Source organism: Barbus barbus (assembly GCF_936440315.1).
Source record: "Barbus barbus genome assembly, chromosome: 27".
NCBI lineage: Eukaryota > Metazoa > Chordata > Actinopteri > Cypriniformes > Cyprinidae > Barbus > Barbus barbus.
The window spans coordinates 23,554,369-23,578,882 of record NC_136755.1 but is presented as its reverse complement, the minus strand read 5'-3'; the positions used below and the strand labels follow the sequence as shown (position 1 = coordinate 23,578,882).

The window sequence follows — 24,514 nt, the reverse complement described above, 5'->3', positions numbered from 1 at the left end:
GTACAACACGCGTGTTTTCCAAATTGTTGTATTATGTTATAAATATATACAAATCATAAATATTTACAACGGTAGTCATATAACTAGACACCTAAGTTACTCGGTTTCAAAATAAAAGTCTCTTCTATGCCGGCTACATGTATTTACTGTGAAACATGTTGGACGTGGTTATGTTTTTCTAATTTTTTGTAACCTTCATGGACCACAGCCTGTGAAATGGGTAAGTTTAAAATTGCTTTATTGATTTGTAAAGAAAATCAAATCAACAAAACACTGGCTACGCATCAAAATCTTATAAAACATGTAAAATGGCAAACTACAAAACAAATAGAGAATGTATAAAATGTATTCACATGCACTGATTCAATTTCACTACCTTAAGTATTATTTGAAAAATTATTTTGGTAAACAAGAGTGTAAAAAACAGCAGGGAAAATACCCAACAAATTGTATAAAATTGTATGCAATGTATATGCTATGCAGTTTACATTTCAATACACTTTAGTGGCATATGATGGAATCATATGACAAAGTACAAACACATTACATTGAGAGAACACTAAGAAATTCTTTTCAGAAATGTGGTAATTACACTGAAAAAGAAATTAATATAACTGCAAATTGTACTGTTAGTAATGGGCATCTTTCACATAAAATGTTCATTGTCATTTCACAAAATACATGGTCTCAAACGAATAAATAATTTGTAGTGATCTTGCACATTATGAAAGTTTAAAGAAAGGGGGCTTTAGGTTTCAGTGATAGCTGCATTTTCTTCTTATGTCATGTAAAGAACTGTAATACAGTCTGTTTTTTATAAAACCAGCCTATAAACTTCCAGGGATTTAAATGAATAATTAAGACAGTTCTGTAGCTAAACTATGATGTTTACTGTACTACTACAATGGAACACAAATAATTCCAATTAGCCCTTAAAAGTACATTTTCAGATCTGTCTGGCTAATGACAATCATTGATGTTTCTCACCACGCACATCCTACATTAAGCATCATTGTGATGTTAGGATCAAGATTTAGCAGCTAGTCTTTTAAATTTCAGTTCAAGGAGAAAGCAGTGATACCTCCAATTTTCTCCTGCTCTAAAAGGTAACTGACTGGTGGTGACATCATATCGTAGCCTCTAATACTGAAAAAAGCAAAAAAATGGCTGGGATAAAACATTAACAGAACAGTTTACAACATCACTTCACCCAGTAACACATTATGATCAGTTATAATACAGTTATTTATGATGATGGAATAACAATGTGATTACATTTAAAAAATATTTGATTGTATATTTATGATTTCAACTAATTTATAAGCATAATACAGGCTATAAGGACCATTTTGAGTTGGGAAACCAACAAGTGTCTATAAGACGCAATATATGGTTGTATTGCCTGTTGCACTGAATCAAGCAACCTATTGCAAAGCATTGCTCAATAGTTCTCTCAAAAATGCTAATTTGCTAAGAATTTAATCACTCTCCAATCATCCAAGATATAGATGAGCTTGTTTCTTCATCAGAACAAATTTGGAGAGATTTAGTAATGCATCACTTGTTCATCGATAGATCCTCAGCAGTGAATGGGTGCCGTCAGAATGAGAGTCCAAACAGCTGATAAAAACATCACATTAACTCACAATCCACATGACTCCAATCCATCAATTACTGTCTTGTGAAGTGAAAAACTGCATGTAAGGAACAAAGCCATCATTAAGGTGTTTTAACTTTAAAATGTTGCTTCTGACCAAAATACGGGTCCGTAATCCATAACAACACTTCCTCCAGAACAAAAAATCCCATCTCGTGTTGTCCTCTCATATGAAAACCCACTGACATATTTATTTAGAACTGTTTTAAAATGTTATTGCTGGTAAACTGTGCTTGATTTGTGCATATTTCTCTCCTGATTCAGACGGGATGACTTTTTTCACTGAAGAGACGTCAATATAATGGATTATTTGTGGATTGTTGTGATGCTTTTATCAGCTCTTTGGGCTCTTTCTGACGGCACCCATTCACTATTGGTGAGCAAGTGATATAATGCTAAATTTGTCCAAATCTGTTCTGATATAGAAACAAACTCATCTACATCTTGAATAGCCTGAGGGTGAGTATATTATCAGCAAATTTTCATTTTTGGGTGAACTATTCCTTTATATGCTAATAAATGTTCAGAAAAGCTTTCAGAAAGGAGGTAGAAATAAAATGTTGCCTTGAGCATGATTGCTCTACAATCACAAAAGTAACAGAAGGCAATGTAATGAGGGCACAGGTTCCGTTTTTCTATGTAGCTAAGAGAAGGCTGGAGGAAATGGCCTTGCTATGTTTCCTGTGCCAGGATTTCTCACCAATGACAGTGTGTGAGAACATCTGACCTTTGTTTTATGAAAACATTGTGAGGTTGCTTCCTTGGCAAACCTTTATGCTAAAGCAATTGGCTCTCATGGAGAAGTTTAGTTAACTAAAAAGTACTGTATAAATGTGTGTTTACATAAACATACTTAAGATTAACATTACAAAGCGAAGGTTTGTATATTCCCCAAAAGCACATGTGTAGCAAATAAATGTGAATGTAAATGCAGAATATTGAAAACAACTGAATCGCTGTGATCAATCTGTAGCTATAAAGGTGACTTGACCACACAGCTGTATCTCCTAAGAAAAGCGAATAGGCAGTGATTTGGCGAATTAGCTAAAAAAAAGCAGCGCCCACATGTAATAGGATTCATGAGTAGTACAATGCAATGAAGGCCTCAAAATGGATTTTCCCGACACATTAGGTCCATGTGCCAGTACAGTCAATCGATAACACTGGAGGATAATACTGGTATAGTAATAATAGCAATATAGCGCTTAATTCTGTTCAAGTTTAAAATGCCTTGCATGTTCAAATCAAAAAGACAGAAACGTATGTCTGTGGAATTATTCAAAATGCTGATCCTGTGACTCCTCCTCACACACAAACACACATACACAAGTTAAAAAAAGACCGTTTTGAATTTTGGAGTGCTATCTGGTACAATCATACGCCACGTCTGACACGTCTTCATACTCTTCAGCATGTGCAGGGCAGAGTTGTAGCATTTGACCCACCTAGCTGCCCCACTGCCATTAGCAGAATGTCTTTCTTTTCTTTATAAAAGCGCAGCTCCTGTCCTGCCAGACGGGCCTCTTCCAGCTCGCGCTCGGTGGCGGCCATCTCTCGATTGATGGTACCGGATAAAACGTGTTCTCGACTGACCCAGTCAGCGGCCATTTGTGTACGCATGTCATCGTCTAGCGCTCGGTGGGAGTAATGAGCAAGCACTTCCTGTTTACAAAAAAAACTGATTGTTATACACACCATAGACAGGTCAGTGAAACATATTAATGGGCCAAATAAATATTTACAAGAAACTAACAAGGGAATAATAACAAATAAAAAAGAAAAATGAATATATATATATATTAAATGACTTTATTCTTAGTTTTTTTTGTTCCAAAATGCAGTCATATTTTAGTTTTCATGAACATTTTTGCCAGTGTTATTTTACTGTTATTGAGATACTACTATAGTTATTTTATTAATATTTTGAATTCATTTTAGTTTGACCTTTTCCATTTTCATTTTAGCATTTGTTTGTGTTTTTGTCATTTTTATTAGTTTTTTAAAATATCTATATTGTTTTTATTCATTTTTATTTTAGTTGCACTTTATAGTATATCAAGTTAAACTGAATATATTTTTTTAATATATTTTATTAAACTTTTTTTCAAGTAACTATTTATTTATTGCATTTTGCAGCATCTCTCTGATCCTAAATCTGTCCGGAACAGTATAAAGTTTGGTGGACTTTCCAACATTTTACTTTTCATTACTTTCCTAGTATTAGGAATAATAGTTTCTATGCTGCTTTTTTCTTTTTATTTCACTGTGACTAGTTGGCCAAGTTTTTGAACTCAGAATAGTTGTTGCTGACATGTAAACATGGTCGATCTTGTCAGAATTGTTTTAATGAATGGTATTTTGGGAGTGAGGAGGAAGTTTTGAGATCTGAAAGTTGCAGCATGTTTTTACATAATGGAGTAAACCATTTGATCTCAAAAGATGAAGGTAGATATGAATCCTCTCATGATATGACTCTTAAGTATTACTGAAAATAGTATAATTGTCTTTACCTGACGAGAGCATTGCCTTTCTCTCATGGCTTTCAGACTACCATTCCAATGGAGAAGCTGGAAAACTGTCATCAGTTCCTAAGAAAAAGTTCAAATCCACAAGTACAGTTACTCACAACTTTTCATATAGTCCAATAAAGATCTCACTTACCTGGAACTCCAGCATAGATTTCCCCTTATTAGACTCTAGCATGAATCGAAAAGCACCGATGCCTGTACTAGGGTTATCAGCTTCTTCTCTGTTTCCCTACAGTAAATACAAATGAGTAAAGGTCAACAATGTCAACAATACATTATTGTTCAAAGGTTCTGGGTTTGATTTGAAAGAAATTGGTACTTTCATTCAGCAAGGATTGCATTGATCAATAGTGACAGTAAAGGCGTTTATATTTCTACAAAGCTTAAAGGTATAGTTCACCAAAAAATGAAAATACTGTCATTAATTACTCACCCTCATGTCGTTCCAAACCTGTAAGACCTTCGTTCATCTTCAGAACACAAATTAAGATATTTTGATGCATTCCGAGATCTCTCTGACCCTCCCATAGACAGCAAGGATCCTAACACGATCAAGGAAACGTAGCAAGGAGATTGTTAAAATAATCCATGTGACATCAGTGGTTCAACCGTAATCTTACGAAGCTACGAGAATACTTTTTGTGTGCAAAGAAACCAAAAATAACGACTTTATTCAATAATTCGTCTCCGCGTCACCCTATAGTGCCATTTTGGAGAGTATCACATACGTAAACAACGTATGTAAGGTCTTACAGGTTTGGAACAACATGAGGATGAGTAATTAATGACAGAATTTTCATTTTTGGGTGAACAATCCCTTTAAATGCTCCAGTGCCCATTCATTGTAACAGCATGGTGTTCCCCAGAAGAAATAAAAGAGTAAATGAAGCAAGAACTTTAATTTTTGGGTGAACTATCTCTTTAACTGGAACAAAAATAACTGTGAGAACTCACATTAAAAGAGGCTAGAGCCTCACACACACTCTTCTCTATGAATTCATCTGTGATGCGTCGAGATGGATGCTCATTGAAAACAGAATTCATTAGGGCAATTTTGGCCGCACTCCGTCTTGCTTCAGCTTTGGTCGGGCAGAACTGAGAAGATCAAAGATGCTATTTAACCACACTGTAATCGAATCCTGAAGATGCTCACAGAATTAATTTCCAAGAGATCCTCAAGAGAAAACATTAGGCAGAAAATATGCAGACACAGCAACCAAAACACAATTATTTATTTCTGAAGTTCCAAGACAAATGCATTGGAAAATTTAAAGACAATATTGCTTGCCTGAAAACTCCCAAAGCAACTTCCCCCGGGGAGACTGACGTAGCAGACGTAAGGGGGGTTATTGGATGGGACCATCTCATAAACGACAAGAGCCCCGTTCCTCAGGTCAGCGCCTCGTGACTGCTTCATCTGCCAGAACTCCTGCAAGGCCTCCACGACATTCACTGTGGGAATAAGACCATCAGATCGGAGTATACAACACCATTCTAGTATATTTTAAGACTCATGAGTTCAAATGTGGCTTGAAACACCAACAGTCACATTTCACATATAATCAAACACCTATTATCATGCACTAATTCTTCAGTTTTGCTAATTCTATTCAAGTTGAAGAAGCACCCTCTGTGGTGAAATCAAGTTTTTAATTTTGTTTAATTGTCTGTCTGGTGTTTTTAATATGCCTAAAGAGAGTTCACCCAAAAGTGAATATTCTGTCATCATTTACTCACCCTCAATTTATTCCAAACCTGACAATGGCTACTGGCAACTGTTCGGTTCAAAATATCTTATTTTGTGTTCAACAGAAGAAAAGCAGCTCATACAGGTTTGGAACAATTTGATTGAAAATTTATGAACTTGTTTAAACTTGTTTATACAAGTTCATAAATTCATCTTTTACTATGACTGCATCAGTAAACATGCTCGTTGAATGGCTGATTTAAAGGAAGCTTGTTGTTGTGGAATTGCTTAGATACTAGTTTCTAACAGGAAATAAGGGTGGTGTATTTAGACGGGAGTAATGTGAAAATCATCACAGTAACACTCAAGCACAAATATATAAAGGTCTTTCTTCTGCAAATGAAAGCTAAGCTTCTTGGAGGTTGCATTCAGACGGTCTGAGGTGTCTCGGAGGTAGATTAAAACACTTTGCCTGCCTCTAAAGAACACTGGCAACAGTCTTATCCGACAATAATCCATTTAATGTAATTAGGTCAGCATGTTAGGGAGCTCAATCTGAGTGCTTAAATCGAATGTTTAAACACACCTATGGTGTCTAGTTAGGGAGCTGCATGAGTGCATCTCATGAAGCACATGTCTGGGTAATATATTGACAATCAAAAGAAAACAATATATTCTAAGAAAATTAAACTTTTTTTTTTTTTTTTTACTCTGTGACATTGTTTTCATAACAATTAACCACACTGCCTTTCCTGTTTATTGTTCTTGATGACTCTCATCTTAATTTAAATAATATTATATAATTTATAGTAAATGCAAAAATCTTAATTGTTCTAAATATAGGCTTTATGCAAAATGTTTTTTTTTTTCCTTTTCATTTTGGAATGAAATGAGATTTAAAACTCCTACTGCTGAGACACCGCCAGAGGTTATGTTTTATGAATTAAATTCCCTTTTTTAAGCAAATTCATGAGATGTTTCAATATTCATTTCTGAATGTGTTTGCTTGAAATATCTTGCATGTGGCTCAATTAAGTGGCACATTTTTTGTCCAGATCTAGTCTGTTAAAGAATTAAAAAATACATTAAAATGCAATTCAAACACAGAATGAGAATCTCTCCTATGATTACATTTTTAATTTCTGACTTAAAAATCTAATTTTGGAGGGCTTAAAGTCAATGTCTGGGAGGTGTAAATAATTTTTTTTATATACATATATGATTAATATTTGAAAAACACAGACAGACAGAGAGCATGTTAAATATCATGGACCTATTTGTAATTGGTCAAATTAAATAACCCCAAGAAAACTTAATGAAATTCATTCAAAAACTAATTTGTGAAAATAAAGATTTGTAACCTATTCTCACGTGTGTTTAATATGCATGTGAAATTTTATTTTACTTGTTATATGATGCTAAAACACTACTTTTTAAATTACATTTAAATAGTGATTAAATAAATAAAAAAAGATAATTTTTTATCATTAACATTAATGCCCTCATGTGCAAAACATGTCCATGTTCACCCCACATACCCCTGCCGTATCCTTGCGTGTGTTTGGCAAAGCTCCGGACCACCGCGTCCACTGCCTCTCTCAGAACCGCAGGGTTGCTGGGATTGGACAGACCCAGACCCGCCGACATGTCCACCGAACCGAACCCGCTGCCCATGATACCGGACCCGAGGCTGTGAAGCTGGAGGGGCGGCGGAGGTGGCGGCGGCCCCGGGGAGGCAGACACCGAGACGTGGGAACCCTGAGCCGAGGAAAGAGTGCCTGTTACACCGGGCCGGAGGGACCGGAGAGTCCCGGTCGCGCTCGCTCCGTATCCGATACCGGGCTGTAAGCGCTGATGGCGAAGAGACTCCATTGTCTCGAAAAGTGATGCCAAACAAACCAACACAAAGAGAACGACTGCTAGAAACGATTGCAAAGCCGATTAAAAATGCATATGACAAACAGAAAAGTGTTTCTCGAAGGTATGAGCTTTGTTAAGCTGACTGGGCAAAATATTATTTACTGTTTGGGGCGTAAAACTGCCATAGGGAGGAAAAAGGAGCAGCATATGCTTGTGTTTGACCAATAGATGGATTCACGCTGTGTGACGTGGCACGTCCGGCCAAACCTTCCCAAATGCACAAATCAATCTAAACATTGCCGTTTTTAAATATTTGCTATACATGTTTATGCATATTTGTGTAAATAAAGCCCTCTTCATAAATCTCACACGAACAAATATACTAAAAGAGCCACTGAGAACAACTAGGCTACTACTAAACATGACAAGTAAGATAAGCTAGTTCTGGCTGGTATAGCTTTTTTTATTAGGGCAAGAGACCACAGATGAATAGATCAAAATATGAACTAATTGATATCACCATACTTCCCCAGTTGTTTAATCACAGCACATAAAAACAATTTTTGTAGGCCTACTGCACGTTTCGTAAAAAAGTAGTTTGAATATGAAAATGCTGCACTATCAAATTAAAAATGCACAAATTTGCACAATCTTCCATAATGATGAAAAATTCGAAATTATGACGTCACAAAGGCCTCACTCTTTTATAAAGAGTTGCACCTTACAGAATAGCATAAGCATTGGATAAAGCAAATTGTTTCATTTTGTTGAATCATACAGATGGGATTTGGATATGTATTTTAATGCTCCATAAATAAATAAAATACTGTCAACAGAAAAATAAATGTTCACTATTTTATTTATTATATAAACTGCCTTTAAAGATGTGTACAGATGCAATAGATGTGTAATAATATAAACATTTGATCCCCCCCCCCCACTAGTCTGATGGAAGACATGTTATGAAAGCAAAATAGCTTAAAATCTTAACATTTTTTCATGAGTGCACAAAAAAAGTGTTCAACAGCAATTGCCTACATCAGATATTCAGCTGTTAAGTCTGGTTGCAGTAACAAAACCTGTCATGATAATATGTTGTTATTGTTTTGTCAAATATTTTGGAACACCATTGGAGTTGGAGGAGGGACCTATGAATTAATAATTAGTTTTTGATTGTCATGGTTGTTAAATGACAGCTCTGGCATCAGCAGGTTCTCTCTCTCTCTTTAATTTGATGTATATTATACATGTTTATACATGTATAATATACAATCTCTGTGACAATAGCACTCTTTGTACTTGATGTAAATTTGCACTGACCACGTTTATGTGATCCATTAAAAATGAGTCAGTTGCTTCCTTCTACAATCTTTCATGTTTCTCTGTTTAAGCCTGTGAGTGTGTTGACATTTTTTCTTTCATTCCCCTTGGAGTACTACTGATGAAAATTTGTGTTGAGCTAAAGTCCCAAGGGTGATCATATGTCTACCATCTCCTTCTGCATGGTTTATAACAAGCCGCTCTTTGCTGTCAAAGAAGTAAGATTGAAATATAAAACTGGCAAGAGCTCTGGAAAGTTCACTGAAAGTATGCACAAAGCACTTGAAATGAGCTGCAGTGATTACTCATCGTTCTGTGGTTCCTCAATGATCTAGTTGCCTATTGAAAAAGTTCCCTTTGTGATGGCAGTACAACATTCTGGAAGTCTTATGCTCACCATATGCTAAAAAAAAAGGAGCACTGAGGAGGCCTGGCTGAATGTTGCTGTTATGAATACAAGATCCAGACATAATGCATTATAAAGAACAAATAATACAATATTAATGTTTTTGACAGTAGTGACCCTAAAAAGTATTGAGACATTAGTTTTTTTTATTAGTTTTATATATTAGTTTCTTAGTTTATAGTTTAATTAGGACAAATATCAACCAGTGGCATTTGTTCTGAAAACAAATGATGCTACCCTTTGCTTATAGCTATAACTTCATGTATCGTTTTGCAGTAAATATTTACAAATATTTGCCATTGTTGATGCCAACACTTCTTTTCTGTTTCTCGGTGCTTCTGCTAAATATGAAGCTTTGAAACATTTGTGACTTGCCAAGTCACATGCTCTTGTCCCGGACCTCTTGCCCCCCCCCCTCTATTCGCCGCAGAGGGTGTTGATCTGGCGAACCCATGAACAGTGTCAAATATTTGAACTGATCTCGGTTCAGATTTATAATTCCGGTTATTTATTTATTGTAATCCATACAAGAACACAGATTTTACAGACCCTTCATATTTAATGGTATTACATTATTTGTAAATTACATTTAATATATTGAAATTTTTGGCAGAGGTTTCGATGCATTGGCATCTTTTTTTAACAGCTGGTGCAGCTATGTGTTATTTTGTATGCTTGGAAACAGTGAGTGAAAAAGGCTTTGCATTGCTGAACATTGGTAACATAAAAAACATCAAAATAAAATGAATGAATAAATAAGAAGGAAAAGGTCAAAAGAAAATTACAAATTGATTAAATTGATTCTGAATTCAAAGCTATATTCAAAAACATATTTCGCCTCAGTCACTTATCGATTATACTGAAATTACCCAGAGGACTTCAGTAGTACCAAAAAAGGGACTTTGGTAATACACAGTCGCTGTAATATTGTTGCAGTGTTTTGTACATTGAATGTTTTTCTTAGCAGAAGCTTTAAGATAATATGCAGGTTCAATCCAAACCTAAACTCCACCCCTGATACCTGATAGTTTTTTGCGGTAATGACTTGTTGATTGTACACTATTCCTTAAATATGAAACATGTACACAGTCCTATTTCTGATGTTCCATAAGCGCCACCTGCAGTCAGACAGTGGATTCACATTTTCATTCAGCCTGTCTGCAGTTTTTGCTCAAACCAACACAAAAAACGGATTTTATGAACTGTTGTAAATTTGAACTGGTTGATGGAATACAAGCTAATGTGCATTATAAAAATCAAAACAATTCAGATAATAAGATTTCTAGAATTATTACCAGAGCAGATAAAATACTTATAATCATTCATCAATTTGACTCCTATCCTTTTTTCTTAAAAATGGTTTAATGTGAGTTTTATTATTTCATAAAACTTTTTTTTTTACTTTAACATAATACATGTTACTGATATCGGTTGTAGTGACCCAACCAACATTTTTTTTTTCTATTTAAAAACCGGCCATCATTGTTAATGTAAATATTTTTATATTTCTGCTGTTTATTAAAAACTTAACAACTGATTTTGGGTGGTGGGTGGTCGTTAATTTCTTTTTCCAGGGTCCCCTGGAAAAAAGGTTGGGAACCATTGGGTTAAAGTATGTTGTTTTGCTTGATGCTTAATTTTATGTAATACAGCAATGTTTTCTATTTGCTTTTGCAATGTGTTAATTACTAAAGAACATGTTGCAACACGAGCAATGTTTATTTGGGCCAGTCCGGCTGTAACAGCCAGGCATTTGGGAAGTCCCAACAGATTTAGCTCTTGTTGTGTAGACTGCTGGAGGAGAACATGTCTTGTCTCTATATATAGGGAGTTAATGCATGTTGTTGGGAGTCTTTACTTCCCCTCAAGTCAACGATAAGACGCACGTCACGTTCAGATTGTCACTTTCACCTGCCTTTGTCAGTCACAGCTGAAATGAGCTGTCTGTATGCGCGACACGAAGCTTTATTCCCATTGGCTGTTTAGTGTTTAAGCGGAACTGTATTGGAGAGAAACGCAAACTCGGAATTCCCGAAGTTCGCGAGAGGGATCGCGCGTGGTAAATTAAACGATTGCAGACAGAATAACGCGCGCGCAACTCATCTGAGGCCGTTTTAACCACGGTAAGCGTTTTATTTAACAGCATCCGTGTATATAACCTGGAACGAGTAGGTAAGGATCCTTATTTCATGCGGAAGAGGGTTGTGTTAATTCTGCATGGCGTGTGGTGTTGCTGAACGCTGAATTGGCCACAGCCTATTATGACAGCGCGTTACCAAATTAAATATGTCCATAAAAACGCGATAAACAATAGGCCAGGAATGCAACGAGGCCGTCCGACCATTTTTGGTCACATTTGAGTGTGGCTTTATAGACTGCAGCAGTATCTCTTGTGTATTGTTGGTGGCTTGTGTTTGCCTGTTGTTATGTAATAGCTATAATCGTTATCTTGTTGATTACATCGGTTCTATCTAATTAAATAATTAAGACAAACAGTGCGCCAGTGTGGATTATATAATAAGTGGGCTTAGGTTCACTGATTCTTGAGGAATGCCACGAACAATCTGTACAAATTGTGTTTATGCATTGTTGTTTTGTGAACCTGTTCATTTTAAGATGTATTTACCTTTGCGTGGGTTTAGGCATCCTCCATTTTCTCACAAAATGTGTTTTTCCTTGCCTGTCACTGTCAGATAAACACAATGTGTCAAATATGTAATATTGACAAATCTAGCATTAGCTTGAATGAATGAATGAATGAACTGAGACATACATTGAATTGTTACCACAGATTGAAAATCTTACAATGTTGACTAAATGAAAATGTGCACATCACACATGCATTAAAATAACCTTTAGTAGTCATTTAGTGTGTTAAATATTTCAAATATTGCTTGCAACACTTAAAATGAGGGAAGTGATATGAAAAGGTAGAGACAAAGTTTTGAAACCTTTTGAGACGATTCCTGTCAGGATATAGTAGTAATGTTTCTTTGAAAGATGCTTATGTTTTTCTTGAATTGAATATATGTTTTAATCAATATGAATTATTGAGTTATGAGTCTCTGGAGACAGGTGGTTTTAGGGATTATTAATAATGCAATGTCAGTAGATGTAACTAAAAAGACACCACTTAAAAAAATGGCATATTTGTGGTAATTGATCATCTGTGGTTAATTTCAAAGTGTAAATATGTTAAATCTATAGGATGTGTTGACTGCGGTCAAACATCTAAATCAGTGCAATCAGTTGTACATTACTGTCTGCAGATTGTAGGTGGAATTATAAAATAAGTGCAATACTTGCAACAAAATTAATGTATGCTATCACTCATTCTGCTAAATGTGATGGCTTGTGCAGAACAGTAGATAATGGTAATAAATCAATCTTTCTGCTTGTGGTTGTCTTCATTATGTAGGTGCTGTGCAGAGCCACAAGAGGGCCATGTCTGATAACAGCACCAGCAGCACCGGGTCATCCAGTAATAGCTGGACTCTGCTCTCTCCGGAGGTTTGCAAAATGCTTGTGTTAGTGATATGGTCTGATTTGTATGAATGAATCAGATGTAGTGATGTGCACCTTTGATTTTTAGGAGGCTGCTGCGGACCCTATGGCACCAGTGGATGATGGGACGGAGAGTATTGGAGATGCACCCAGTCTTTCAGAGGAAATAGCAGGTTATAAACCTAATTGTTCCTTAATGCTACTTTTTAATTAGTAGTAAGGATCAGTATGATTTTGGGAATTGGGAAAAAAGTAAAATAACTAATTTTTTGTTGTTTCTTGAGCACCAGAACAACATATTATAATTATTTCTGGTGAATCATGTGACATTGAAGACTGGAGTAATGACTAGGGCTGTAGTCAAGTCCACCTTTGTCAAGTCCAAGACCAGGACTATCGAGTCCGAGTCCAAGTCAAGTCTAAGTCCAAATGAGACAGTCAAAACAGAGAAAGAAAATAAAAGCATCTTCTTCAAAACCACATACTTAACTATTGACAATTTATGTGACACGAGAGACATCATATCTTCTATTCTAAGATAATCATTTTGCATTATTATTTGTAATGATCTAAAAGCATGTGCAGCAACCCTGTAGGATCAAATTAGGCTATTTTATTTACTTTGGGTTTAGCAATTTCTCTAAAGTAACATAGGCTGAAGTGCAACTTCACATTTTCAGCATTTTTATTATAGTGTAACAATTTCATTCTGGGCTACCAATGGAAAATATTACAAAGAACAAGCAACATAGGTCTAAAAAATAAATCAAAATGTTCCTATTCTTGAACTTGTTACTATGTTCAGAAATACAAGAAAAATGCTTAAAAAAAAAATTCTCAAGTAATTCAAATTCAAAATGACTGAAGGTATAACACCTAGAGTGCTAGCTATAAATGCTCTGTAAAAACAATGAACAGTAGTTTTCAGCCTGTCACTGTCACGGTGCACACAGCAGGGAGGACACAGGAACACGCAGACAAGGATATAACTTCGAATAATAGTCTTTACTGATGACATCAAGGCAGGGCAAGACACAGACAGGGACACCGTGGAGTAACGAGTAGACCAGACAAAATCTAACTGAACAGACAGGACTAATATACACAGGTAAATCATAGATAATGAGACAAACACAGCTGGACAAGAATTAACTAATGATCACATTTAACAAGGACAGGAAACAAACCAAATATGGAAACATGAGGCGGGAACACATGACACACACGACAGATGACTGACAGTCACCCTGATGCAAACATGAAATATCAGACATACAGTAGTAGTTCTTCACAGGTTTTTTATTCGATTACGCTGCTTTTCCATTGTTTTTTCTGTGTAAACATGGACGTGTTTGACTGTTGCGCTCACGTCTCTTGCAGCGTCTCGTGCATGAAACGGCTTTCTAAAAATGCAGCGCTCTAGTTATTAAAAGATGTTTCACTCCCATCTTCTTGCATTTTTTCCTATTCCACTGCCCGCGTCGCATCTTTGTCAACACAAAAGCACATTCTGTGTGAATGGCATAGAGAGCATCACAAGAGAGCGGTTAATCGTGCGCTGACATGCGGTTGGATCGTTTTTCTCTCTTTACTGTTATTGTCAAAGTGTCTAATGCTAGAGTTTGGTAATATTTCTATTCAAAATCGCGATTCCTCGATTTATAAAAAATAAATTTGTGGCAAAACATTAAATTAGATAAAATTAATCCATAAAATCTTAAAAATCGCCCAGCCATAGCCCCAGTGTTTGCTTATTTTTACTTTATTTAAATTTTGTGTAATTTATTTATTTTACATCAAGGTGTTTGATCCTACAGGCTTTATTAATTTTGTTCTTATTCGTTCTGTTTCTTATTCATTTGGTTCCACAACGTTTTTTTTTTTTTTACTTTTAAACATTTGTAAGTTTGTTATTTTATATTAGGCTTATAGCATATGGTGTATTCGTTTTGTTAATAAAAGTCCCATGTCGTTGTAAGTTATAGATAAGCAATTGAGCGGAATTGCGCTATTGAAAGTGAAAGTAAAATGCGCACGGGTATTTATAAGCTATATAAAAGCGAAGGAAAGTCAGGTGGAAGAGAGGGAAAACTCCAACAAACTTTGTAAAACCAAACTGTATTATGCAACTTGCCGACATTGTGTCTGTGGCCAAAATAAAAATGAATTATGCCTCTGCAGCGCGCACACTTGGAGCCAGGCATATGATGCAGCCGTGCATTTACCAGGCGACCAATGGCAATGCCCGTTCTAGATGGATTGTAAATTAAACCAATTACATTACCCATTTTCCGAACAAGCGAGCCAGATTAATGGTTTTGTTTTGAAAGAGAAAAAAAGCATATATAGCTGGACTCGGTCGAGACCAACTAGAACATTTGGCGAGTCCCATGACCAAGTCTGAGATGACAGAAAAACGTCTCGAGTCCAGACCGGACTCGAGTACTACAGCCCTAGTAATGACTGCTGAAAATTCAGCTTTGACATCACAAGAATAAATTATATTATAAAAAATATTAAAATAGGAAATTGTTATTTTTAAGTTGTATTAATATTTCACAATATTACTGTCTTACTGGTCAAAGAAATACAGCCTTGGTGAGCATAAAAGACATAAAACTTTAAAAAATTTTACCAATCCAAAACCTTTGAAGTGTAGTGTATATTAATGTGCTGCTTATAGGATCTGTTGAACGAAATGGCATCATCTCTATAGTTGTAACACCAATTTGTAGATTTTGTAATGTGAAACTCTATTCCTATTTCAGGAAGCTCTTTGGAGGTAAGGTCACATGACCCGGAAACGCCAATGGCGGAGACTGTTTTGTCAGAGGAGGGTCACCAGGTCAGTGCATCACCACCGGTATGTAAAGCGCATGACGTTCAGTTATCATTCTATATCACCGTATTTGTTTTGTACACTTAGTTCACATTGTGCACAAGCATGACTTTTCTTTTTTTTTTGCCATTTTGAAAGTGATTAAGTCTGTTTCGTTTGTTCAGATGTCCATTCGTGCATGTAAAAAAAAAAAAACTTAAAACTGGATCAGATTGTAACTACAATATATATGTAAATATTTTAATTTTATTTTTCTCTTTTTATCTACTAATCCTACTAAAAGTGGTGCCTGTCATCTGAATTTGAAGTTCAGATTGACTTTTTTTATTTTTTTATACTTAATGCCAAACTGTCTCCTTTCTAAAAGACTAACATTTGTATGTTCGGTATCCAGATTTGCCAAGAAACTTTCTTTGAGGAAATGGCAGCGTCTGGTCATACCGATGTTGAGCTTGATCCTGAGATCCATGCTCCTGTCATCCATGACACTATCACCAGTTCTCCCCCTGACAGTGACCTTCTGGGTGCTGTTCCCTTCAGCATCTCTACAGAATCAGCCTTTCAGTTTTCAGAGGAGTCGGCCTTTGACGAACCCACCGAAGAGGATGTTTCTGATATCTTCCCCAGCCAGCATGTTCCAGTTCAAGAAAGCCCTGCCCCTGAACCAGAGGCCAAAATCACTTCCACTCCCGAACCATTCAGAGAAATTATCTCTTCTCCAGATGTCCCTGTGAGCCCCATCCCTGAAATCAGTGATTCTTCTGCAGTCCCTGTGTTTGATATTCATGCTGATGTACATCCTGCACCTGAATCATCACCTCTGGCCCCACCCTCTGAGACTGATACAGGATTTGGTTCCACAGTACAAAGCTCCGCCCCTGACAGCCCTTATCCTGAAACCATTGGTTCGGTTGAAACCAAGGAGGAGGCTTCTTTTGAGAAAGAAGACATAGAGCTGCCAGAGAAATTCCCAGATGTTATCAGAGAGCCAGGTATGATGTTCAAAAAAGGTTTATTAAGTATTATATGTTCAAGAAAATCTTTTTCAGCTTATAAATTTGTTTTCATTATAATTAGCCTTTACATATGTATACACACACATATATAATTAGTGCATGTGTATATATAGATGCACATTATAAATATAATGATATATTCAATTTATATATACTGTGTGTGTTTGTGTGTGTGTGTGTGTGTGTGTGTGTGTATATACAGTATATAAGTAAACTAAACTACATAAAGTCAAGGCCAAAAATATATATTTGATAGAATCAGTGATGCCATGTGTCTAAACAAGATGTCCAGGACCTCCAGCAGAAATATAGGCCCACAACATCAAAAATACAGCGGTATTGTACACATGGGGTACTTTTTATCCCTGTGTTCACCAAACCCATCTTGATTGTTTGCTGCTAAGAAGCTAATTTTTTAGTTTCATCTGACCATAGAAGCCAGTCCCATTTGAAGTGCCAGTCCTGTCTGATAACTGAATATGCTGGAGTTTGTTTTTGGATGAGCTATAGGAGAATTTTTCTTGAAACCCTCCCAAACAACATGTGTTGATGTAGGTGCTGTTTGACAATTTTTTTTTTTTAAGGTTTTCTGACCCCGAGACTCAACTATTTTCTGCAATTCTCCAGCTGTGGTCCTTGGAGAGTCTTTAGCCACTCAGACTCTCCTCTTCACCGTGCATTAGGACGTTATAGACACTCGTCCTCTTCCAGGCAGATTCATAATATTTTCTGTTGATTGGAAATTCTTAATTATTGCCCTGATGGTGGAAATGGGAATTTTCACTGCTCTAGCTCTTTCCTTAAAGCCACTTCACTAATTTGTGAAGCTCAATTATCTTTTGCTGCACATCAGAAATATATTCTTTGTTTTTTTCTCATTGTGATGGATGATTAAGGGAATTTGGGCTTTGTTTTCCCTCCTATTTATATTTCTGTGAAACAGGAAGCCATGGCTGGATAATTTCATGTTCATAATCACCCTGGAGTGCTCAAAATTGTGAATATGAATGGGAATATACTTCAGAGATATTTTACTCATAAGCATTTCTAGGGGTGCCAATAATTGTCCAACGTATATTTGAGAAAAACATTTATTTCATAATGATATTTCCCCCCAATTTTAAATTCTTATTATCAAATTAAAGGTTAGATTTTTGTGATTTTTTTAAATAAAAGATCAAAAGGATTAGCAATGCAGATTAATTTTCACAGCCTTCTTTGATCATATTTACCAAGGGTGCCGATATTTTTGTCCATGACTGTGTGTGTGTGTGTGTATATATATATATATATATATATATATATATATATATAACAATTCTGACTATATACATGTATTGAAAATAAATTATATAAATATTTATTTAAATATATTTAATGTATTTGTAATATATAATGTAAAATAATGTATTATAATTATTTAGCTTTATGTATTTCAGTAATGAATTTTACTGAATTTGTTTTCTGAGTTAATATATTAAGCATGTTCTAGAGTTTTTTTTCTTCCACCATTACTTATAATTCCACCCAGTTTTACCGTATTTCTGCTTATCTCATTTCTCCTTATTTTTTCTGTACTGTTCAGAATCTCTTGGTGCTGATCTTCCAGCGGGCACCTCAGCAGATGATGACGGTCTGAGGCGCCGACATGTGCAACCTACCATATTGCTGAAGCGAAGCTCGGACGAGGAGGAAGAGGAAGAGGAAGAGGAGGAGTTTAACCTGCCAGCGAGGAAAGAGGAGAAACGAGGTTTCTCTTTGAATCAGCTGATAGTGGGAGCTTTAGTCCTGCTCTGTGTTGGATCATTCTTTTTCTCCGGTGAGTTTTTTTGTGACATTTATACGAATCTAAAAAGTCACGAATCTAAATCACACTCTGTTATTGGTCCTATAAAACAGATGTCATATGACATCACACATAACATCGGTTGTGTATAATTCATATTTATCCGATGGTTATGAGTACACATCTAATTATACAATAAAGACCATTAATTTCCCATTTTCAGTGACTGCATTCATGTTGTTATGCCTCCAGGTTCTGTGGTTGACCTGTCTGATGGTAGGTTCATAGCTTGAGCCAGGTGGCAGTATATGCTTGTGTTTGAGCTGTAGATAGGCGTTGCCCTCCAGTGCTGATGGTAGATTCCGATCACATATTCAAACATTAACAAATGAGTGGGAAAAAAAGGTACATTTACCTGAGGGCAGCCTCTATCGTCAGCCTGTATATGCACTGCGGATGCACTGCTTTACCAAGGGGCTTATCAGCTGGGTGCTTCTACTCTTCTCTTTTAAAGTTGAAGTGTATAATTTCTGGGCCACATTTTGTCAAACACTCTTCCAGTGCTCAAACATGCAGAGAGCTTCCCAATCTTACACATTTGTTCAGGCCACTCAAACAAACAGACTGCAGTTTGGTGTCACTTGGGACAAGAAATTACACACTTCATCCTTTTTTTTTGTAGTTGTTTAGCTTCAGTAGTGGCTGCCTCAGGCTCACCCTGAAATGGCTTAATGCTGAGATTCTGCTGACATGAAGTTTTTGTAGAGAATGCCAAAGTTACTATATCAAAAGGCAAATTGTTTAGGTTCTTGTGATGAAGAAAAAAAAGGTTGGTGTAATTAATATTTTATTGATGTTTCTTTCTAAAGTGTTTATTTGATGAAAAATACAGTAATAATAATATTGTGAAAATTATTTAAAATAGATTAAAAATATTATTATAATTAAAAAGTTTAATTTAAAACAGTTTTCTATTTTAATATTTAAAAATGTATTCCTGTAATGGCAAAGCTGAATTTTCAGCGTCATTACTCCAGTCTTCAGAGTCACACGATTCTTCAGAAATTATTATCTGATATGCTGATTTGGTGCTTATGAAACATTTATTATTATTGCCATTGTTAAACGGTTGTGCCTTTTTATATTTTAGTGATTTAAAAAATCTGGATTGTTTGATGCATCGAAAGTTAAAAAGCATTTGAAATTTTGGTCATTTATGGTCACTTTTGATTAATGAATGCATCCTTGCACAATAAATGTATTTTCTTTCTTTCAAAAACAAAAAAGGATCTTATTGACCCCAAACTTTTCAGTGTGTTACAGAAAGACCTGGTTCATATATCCAGACGAAACATGCCTGTGAAAAACAATCGAACTCCAGAAATGTGTGACTGCTGTTGCATAAACTACACTGACTTTTACTTGCAGTTTTTGACAGTTTTGTAATTTACTTCATGTTGTCTGTGAAATCTCAAAGAACATTACAAATCTATTTTCTCTCCCGCAGATGATTTTGATGGTACAGAATTAAGTGACCAGGTTTGTGCATTGCTTTATTTTTTTGTCTTTGCTCTGTTTCATTATTGACATGTTAATTTAATGTTGACAAGTTAATTTCACCTCTGACTTCTGTCTCTCTTTCTAGGAAGTTCTTGATAAACTTGCTCAAGAGAATAAACAAATAAATATATTAGAGGCTCAGATTGAGGTTAGTCCACAGTTAATCTATTCTCTAATTTTGACCACATGAGTGAACTTCATATACTAAGTCTTTTGGTTCTTTTTCTATGTGAATGCAGTTTTCCCATTAAATAGCCTTGTTGCAGTGTCTATAGCGCATTTCAGCAAATTGTTTTCAGATGTTGAACTCTTAGGATATGGTCTTTGTCATTGATCAGTCACAGAGAGAAGGGTTGGACCGGGCTCTGAAAATGGCGGCAGATATGCATAGCACTGAGAAGGGAGCGCTGGAAAATAAGAACACTAAATTGAAAGAACAACTGTCTGATCTTCCTGGTTTAACAGAAGAATTACAGACGCTGAGAGCGAGAGTTGCTGAGCTCACAAAGCTTACCGGTATGATGAGAGTATTTGAATTTTAAAACTCAGCATCTAAATTTGGATGTATTTGGATAGGGTATGTACCTTTAACGGCCAAAAGATTGAACAAGATGAGAATAAGCTTGTTATCTTTTACCCTTCTGTTCAAAAGTTTGTGGTCCGTAAAATATATTTTAAAAGTAAATGAATGCTTCTATTCAGCAAGAACACTAAAGACATCTATAATGGTACTAATATTTTACAATTCAAATAAATGCTTTTCTTTTGAATTTTATATTAATCAAATGATCCTGAAAAATGTATCATAGTTTTACAAAAATGTGAAGGTGATATCAGCACTGATAATAATATTAAAAATGTTCCCTGAGCACCAGATCAGCATATTAGAATGATTTCTGAAGGATCATGTGAAGCTGAATACTGGAGTAATGGCTGCTGAAAATTCAGCTTTGACATCACAGGAATAAATACATTAATCATTTTTATTTTTTTTACATAGAAAACGTTTTTTTAAATTTGTTCTAATGTTATATAATATATTACTGTAGCCCTGGTGAGCATAAGAGATTTTTTTCAAAAACATAAAAAAAAAAACATCTCACCAATCACAAATTTTTGAACGGTGGTGTATATCTATACACACAATAAACATTACTAATTAACTAACCGATGAATTGGTAATCAGCTGATATTTATTTATCGCTATCTGTCAGTGTTGGATATTTAATTGTGATTGCTAATGGCTTTTAATTGTACATTTAGATACCATTCTGCCATAACCCTGATTGGAAGTTTATCTATAAAAACACTAATAATTTAATAACAATGCTGAATTTAAAATTTTTGCAAATTTCAAAATAAGTGCCTGTTTTCTCACTGCACATTATAATATTGTGCTGCCTGAATTCACTTGTAGTAAAAATGTCAAATATTAGTTTTACTGTTTTGTTTAGACAAGATAGTATGGAATTTTTATCATTAAATCAATTTTATTTACAACTCTACATCAGTTGAAAGTTGAAATGTGGAATAATATATATGCAGTGTATTCTACGGTTTCTTTTTCTCCTTCAGTTCAAGAAGATCTTCCACAACAGCTCCCCGACTCTGGCCCGCCTTCCACTGGTGAGTCTAGTCCAGAAGTAACTGAGAAACACTGGGATAAAAAAGAAGAACTCAAGCGTCAGAAAATTCTTTTGGAGGAAAGCCGTAAGAGGCTGGAGGGAATGAAGAAACAGGGCTGGAACAAGCAGGGTTTGAGGGAGAGCTTGGTGGAGATGCAGAAGAGACTCTCAAAACAGGTGGATCAGCTGGGCAAGCGGGAAGAGTGCAAGAGGAAACACCAAGAGCACAAAGGAGAAAAGAAGGAATGGGGCAGAAAGAAAGAACATGACAGTCACTGGAAGAAGGACGAGGTGGAAAGGGGAAAAGAGTGGAAGCATGGTAAGGACAAACAGAAAGACCATCTCAAGAAGTACAAAGAAGAGTGGGACCACAAGAGGGATGAGAGAAGGCAAGAGAGGGAAAAGAGACAGAAGGAAAGACCTTGGGAGGCCAAACCTTCCAAGCATCACCATCACCACCACCATCATCATCATCATCACCACCAGGTCGACTTCTGGAAACACCAAGAAGAGAAGCTCAGGAGGAACCGACATCCTGCCGAAGGCTGCCATGGTGTGTCCAACTGTGCTGATGCAGAGGGTCTTGTTCCAGTAAAGCTTGTAGAGTTTCAGGACCTTCTTGAGGTCTACCTAAGCAAACTAGATGGTGTTCCACAGGAAAGCAAGGAGTCTCTCAGCCGCCTCACTGCTCAGTTCTTCAGCGGCGGTGTTTTTGCCCATGACAGAATGCTCTTCAGCAAGTTCGCTGAGGATGTTGCAGATATCCTGGAAGATCTGGCAGATGGTTTAGAAGACAAACAGCATGACAATGATTCCCTCGAAGAAGAGATGGAGGAGTTCGAGAAAGAGGCTCTGCTACAGTTTGCCACCCCTTTGGCATAATTGGTGCTGCCTCCCACCACAGAAACTCGGTTGAATGGATGGAAAAATACACCAAGTGAAGGAAAGCAAAAAGAAACAATCTTACCTGTTACTTTCCCTGGTCTTTACGGAGTGTAGATGTAGTTTAATGCATTGTGTGTGAGGAGTTTCTCCCTTTGGAGTCTTGTCATTAGTGAAGTCCCATGTGCGTTGGGTGTTTTGTTGTAAGCTACCTCCGTTAGTCCTGTTCTTCAACGCCAAACCCTTTGACTCTTGCTTGCTGTGTAAAGTGTCAGTCATCTTAAGCATTAAGTGTTGCCACATGAGTGAAACTGCTTCACTTGCAGATGGATCAATCACCTAGTACATAAGGAGTTGTGAATGAGATTAACACTAAACTGGGTAAGTGCAATGAGATTGGTGGAGAATGTCCCTTTATAGTGGTCTGAACACCCAAAATTTACTTTAAAAACGATGTAGAATGTCAGAACTTTTCAGCAGATTTTTTTATTTAATGTTTATTATTAAAATCCTGGTTTCTTTGCACCTGCCCCATGATTTTGCCTACTAAGCTGGTGTCAAACTTGTTTCTTTTTAATTTCGCCAGAGGTTTTAGGGGTCATTGTAAACGTTCGTTTTTTTCCCCTCTTCGGTTTCTACTCCAGTTCTGCTCACACTTAATGTAAAGTACAGAAAAGTAAAATCTTGGAATGTTTTTTTTTTCTCTCTATGAATTTGATATGTTAGCTTATGTGCCTTTATTAGTGAGCACAGAATGCTGGTACTGAAATCAACTCAAAACCACATTGAATGAAAATAGAGAAAGTTTCAGTAATGGTTTTGTTTGCACTGTGGTGATGTGGACATTTATTTATTTCTATCCTCTTTCTATCTTAGGAAAACAGCCATTGTAGTGACTCATCAAGATCATTTGATTACAGCTGTGCTATTGTTTTGTTGCGCTCTTTTGGGATGAAAACTATTGAATTTAGCCCTTTTCTTGTCTAATTTGTAAATATGAAGAAAAAGTTATTTAATGGAACTCATAATTGAAGTTATAATATGGCACAATGATATTTAATGCGAAAGACAATTTAATACCATTTCAAAAGAAATGTAATACAAGACCAAATGCCACAATGTATCAATATGATTTTTTTTTGATGATTATTAAAATGATGTACCATTGCCATGAGAATTACTCTTTATTGAGATTTATTTGACAACTAACAAATCAGAAATTGGTGATTCCTTGAGGATGTCTAGTCTCATTTAGTCAGTGCCTCACCTTGACAATTTTTGTTTCATATTCTGTATAAAAGCACATTCAGTTCTGACCTCTAAAACTGATCTGTATGAGACATATTAGTGAGGTCTTTGTATTTGTTCCAGCATGTCAGTTGATGCTGAGTAAGTTTTGACAGCGTTATCAGATGAAGTTTTCCTGATGCCAGATGTTTGGATTGACAACATTTAGGAAACCTGATAGGTGTAGAGTAATCAACCTTCATGTGTTAGGTTATGCTTTGAAATAATCACAAACAAATATAAATAGTTTTCTTAGTACCGAAAACCACAATGCGGTGTTTATGCCATTAATCTGTTGGATATATGGCATATTTTGTTTTGCGTGTGTGTGTGTGTGTGTGTGTGTGTGTGTGTGAGAGTGTGTGTGAGAGTGAGTGTGTGTGAGTGAGTGTGTGTGAGTGAGTGAGTGTGTGTGTGTGTGTGTGTGTGTGTGTGTGTGTGTGTGTGTGTGTGTGTGTGTGTGTGAGCCTAAACTACCTTGCTATGGAAACACTGAAGCAGGAGATAAGAACATCCTGACTTGTGAAATGGAGCAGTGGGCGTGATTTTGGTTTTCC

General features: G+C 36.1%; 2 protein-coding genes across 7 annotated transcripts; one reads left to right on the top strand and one right to left on the bottom strand.

Annotated features, from left to right (window-relative positions):
- Positions 1-224: 224 nt before the first annotated feature.
- Positions 225-7,982, bottom strand: LOC306846761 (LIX1-like protein). The gene is made up of 6 exons (XM_079380357.1): positions 7,411-7,982; positions 5,474-5,637; positions 5,140-5,280; positions 4,319-4,414; positions 4,168-4,245; positions 225-3,319 (listed from the first exon to the last, which is right to left on the bottom strand). The coding sequence occupies exons 1-6, from the start codon at positions 7,742-7,744 to the stop codon at positions 3,065-3,067; spliced, it is 1,068 nt and encodes a 355-aa protein (XP_079236483.1). The 5' UTR covers positions 7,745-7,982; the 3' UTR covers positions 225-3,064.
- A 3,223-nt stretch (positions 7,983-11,205) lies between these two features.
- Positions 11,206-23,846, top strand: LOC306846760 (pre-B-cell leukemia transcription factor-interacting protein 1-like). Of its 6 annotated transcripts, XR_013782111.1 has the most exons (12): positions 11,319-11,581; positions 12,877-12,968; positions 13,051-13,135; positions 15,731-15,825; positions 16,196-16,793; positions 18,403-18,636; positions 18,856-18,879; positions 20,111-20,142; positions 20,249-20,311; positions 20,502-20,679; positions 21,739-23,051; positions 23,547-23,845. XR_013782111.1 is itself a non-coding variant. In XM_079380353.1 (11 exons), exons 2-11 carry the CDS (start codon positions 12,903-12,905, stop codon positions 22,668-22,670), a joined length of 2,307 nt encoding a protein of 768 aa, XP_079236479.1. In that variant the 5' UTR covers positions 11,206-11,581; positions 12,877-12,902; the 3' UTR covers positions 22,671-23,846. The 6 variants fall into 6 exon arrangements, 4 of the variants coding, with proteins under 4 accessions (XP_079236479.1, XP_079236481.1, XP_079236482.1 ...); XM_079380353.1 differs by having other exon boundaries at positions 11,206-11,581; positions 21,739-23,846; XR_013782110.1 differs by lacking the exon at positions 18,856-18,879.
- Positions 23,847-24,514: the final 668 nt, after the last annotated feature.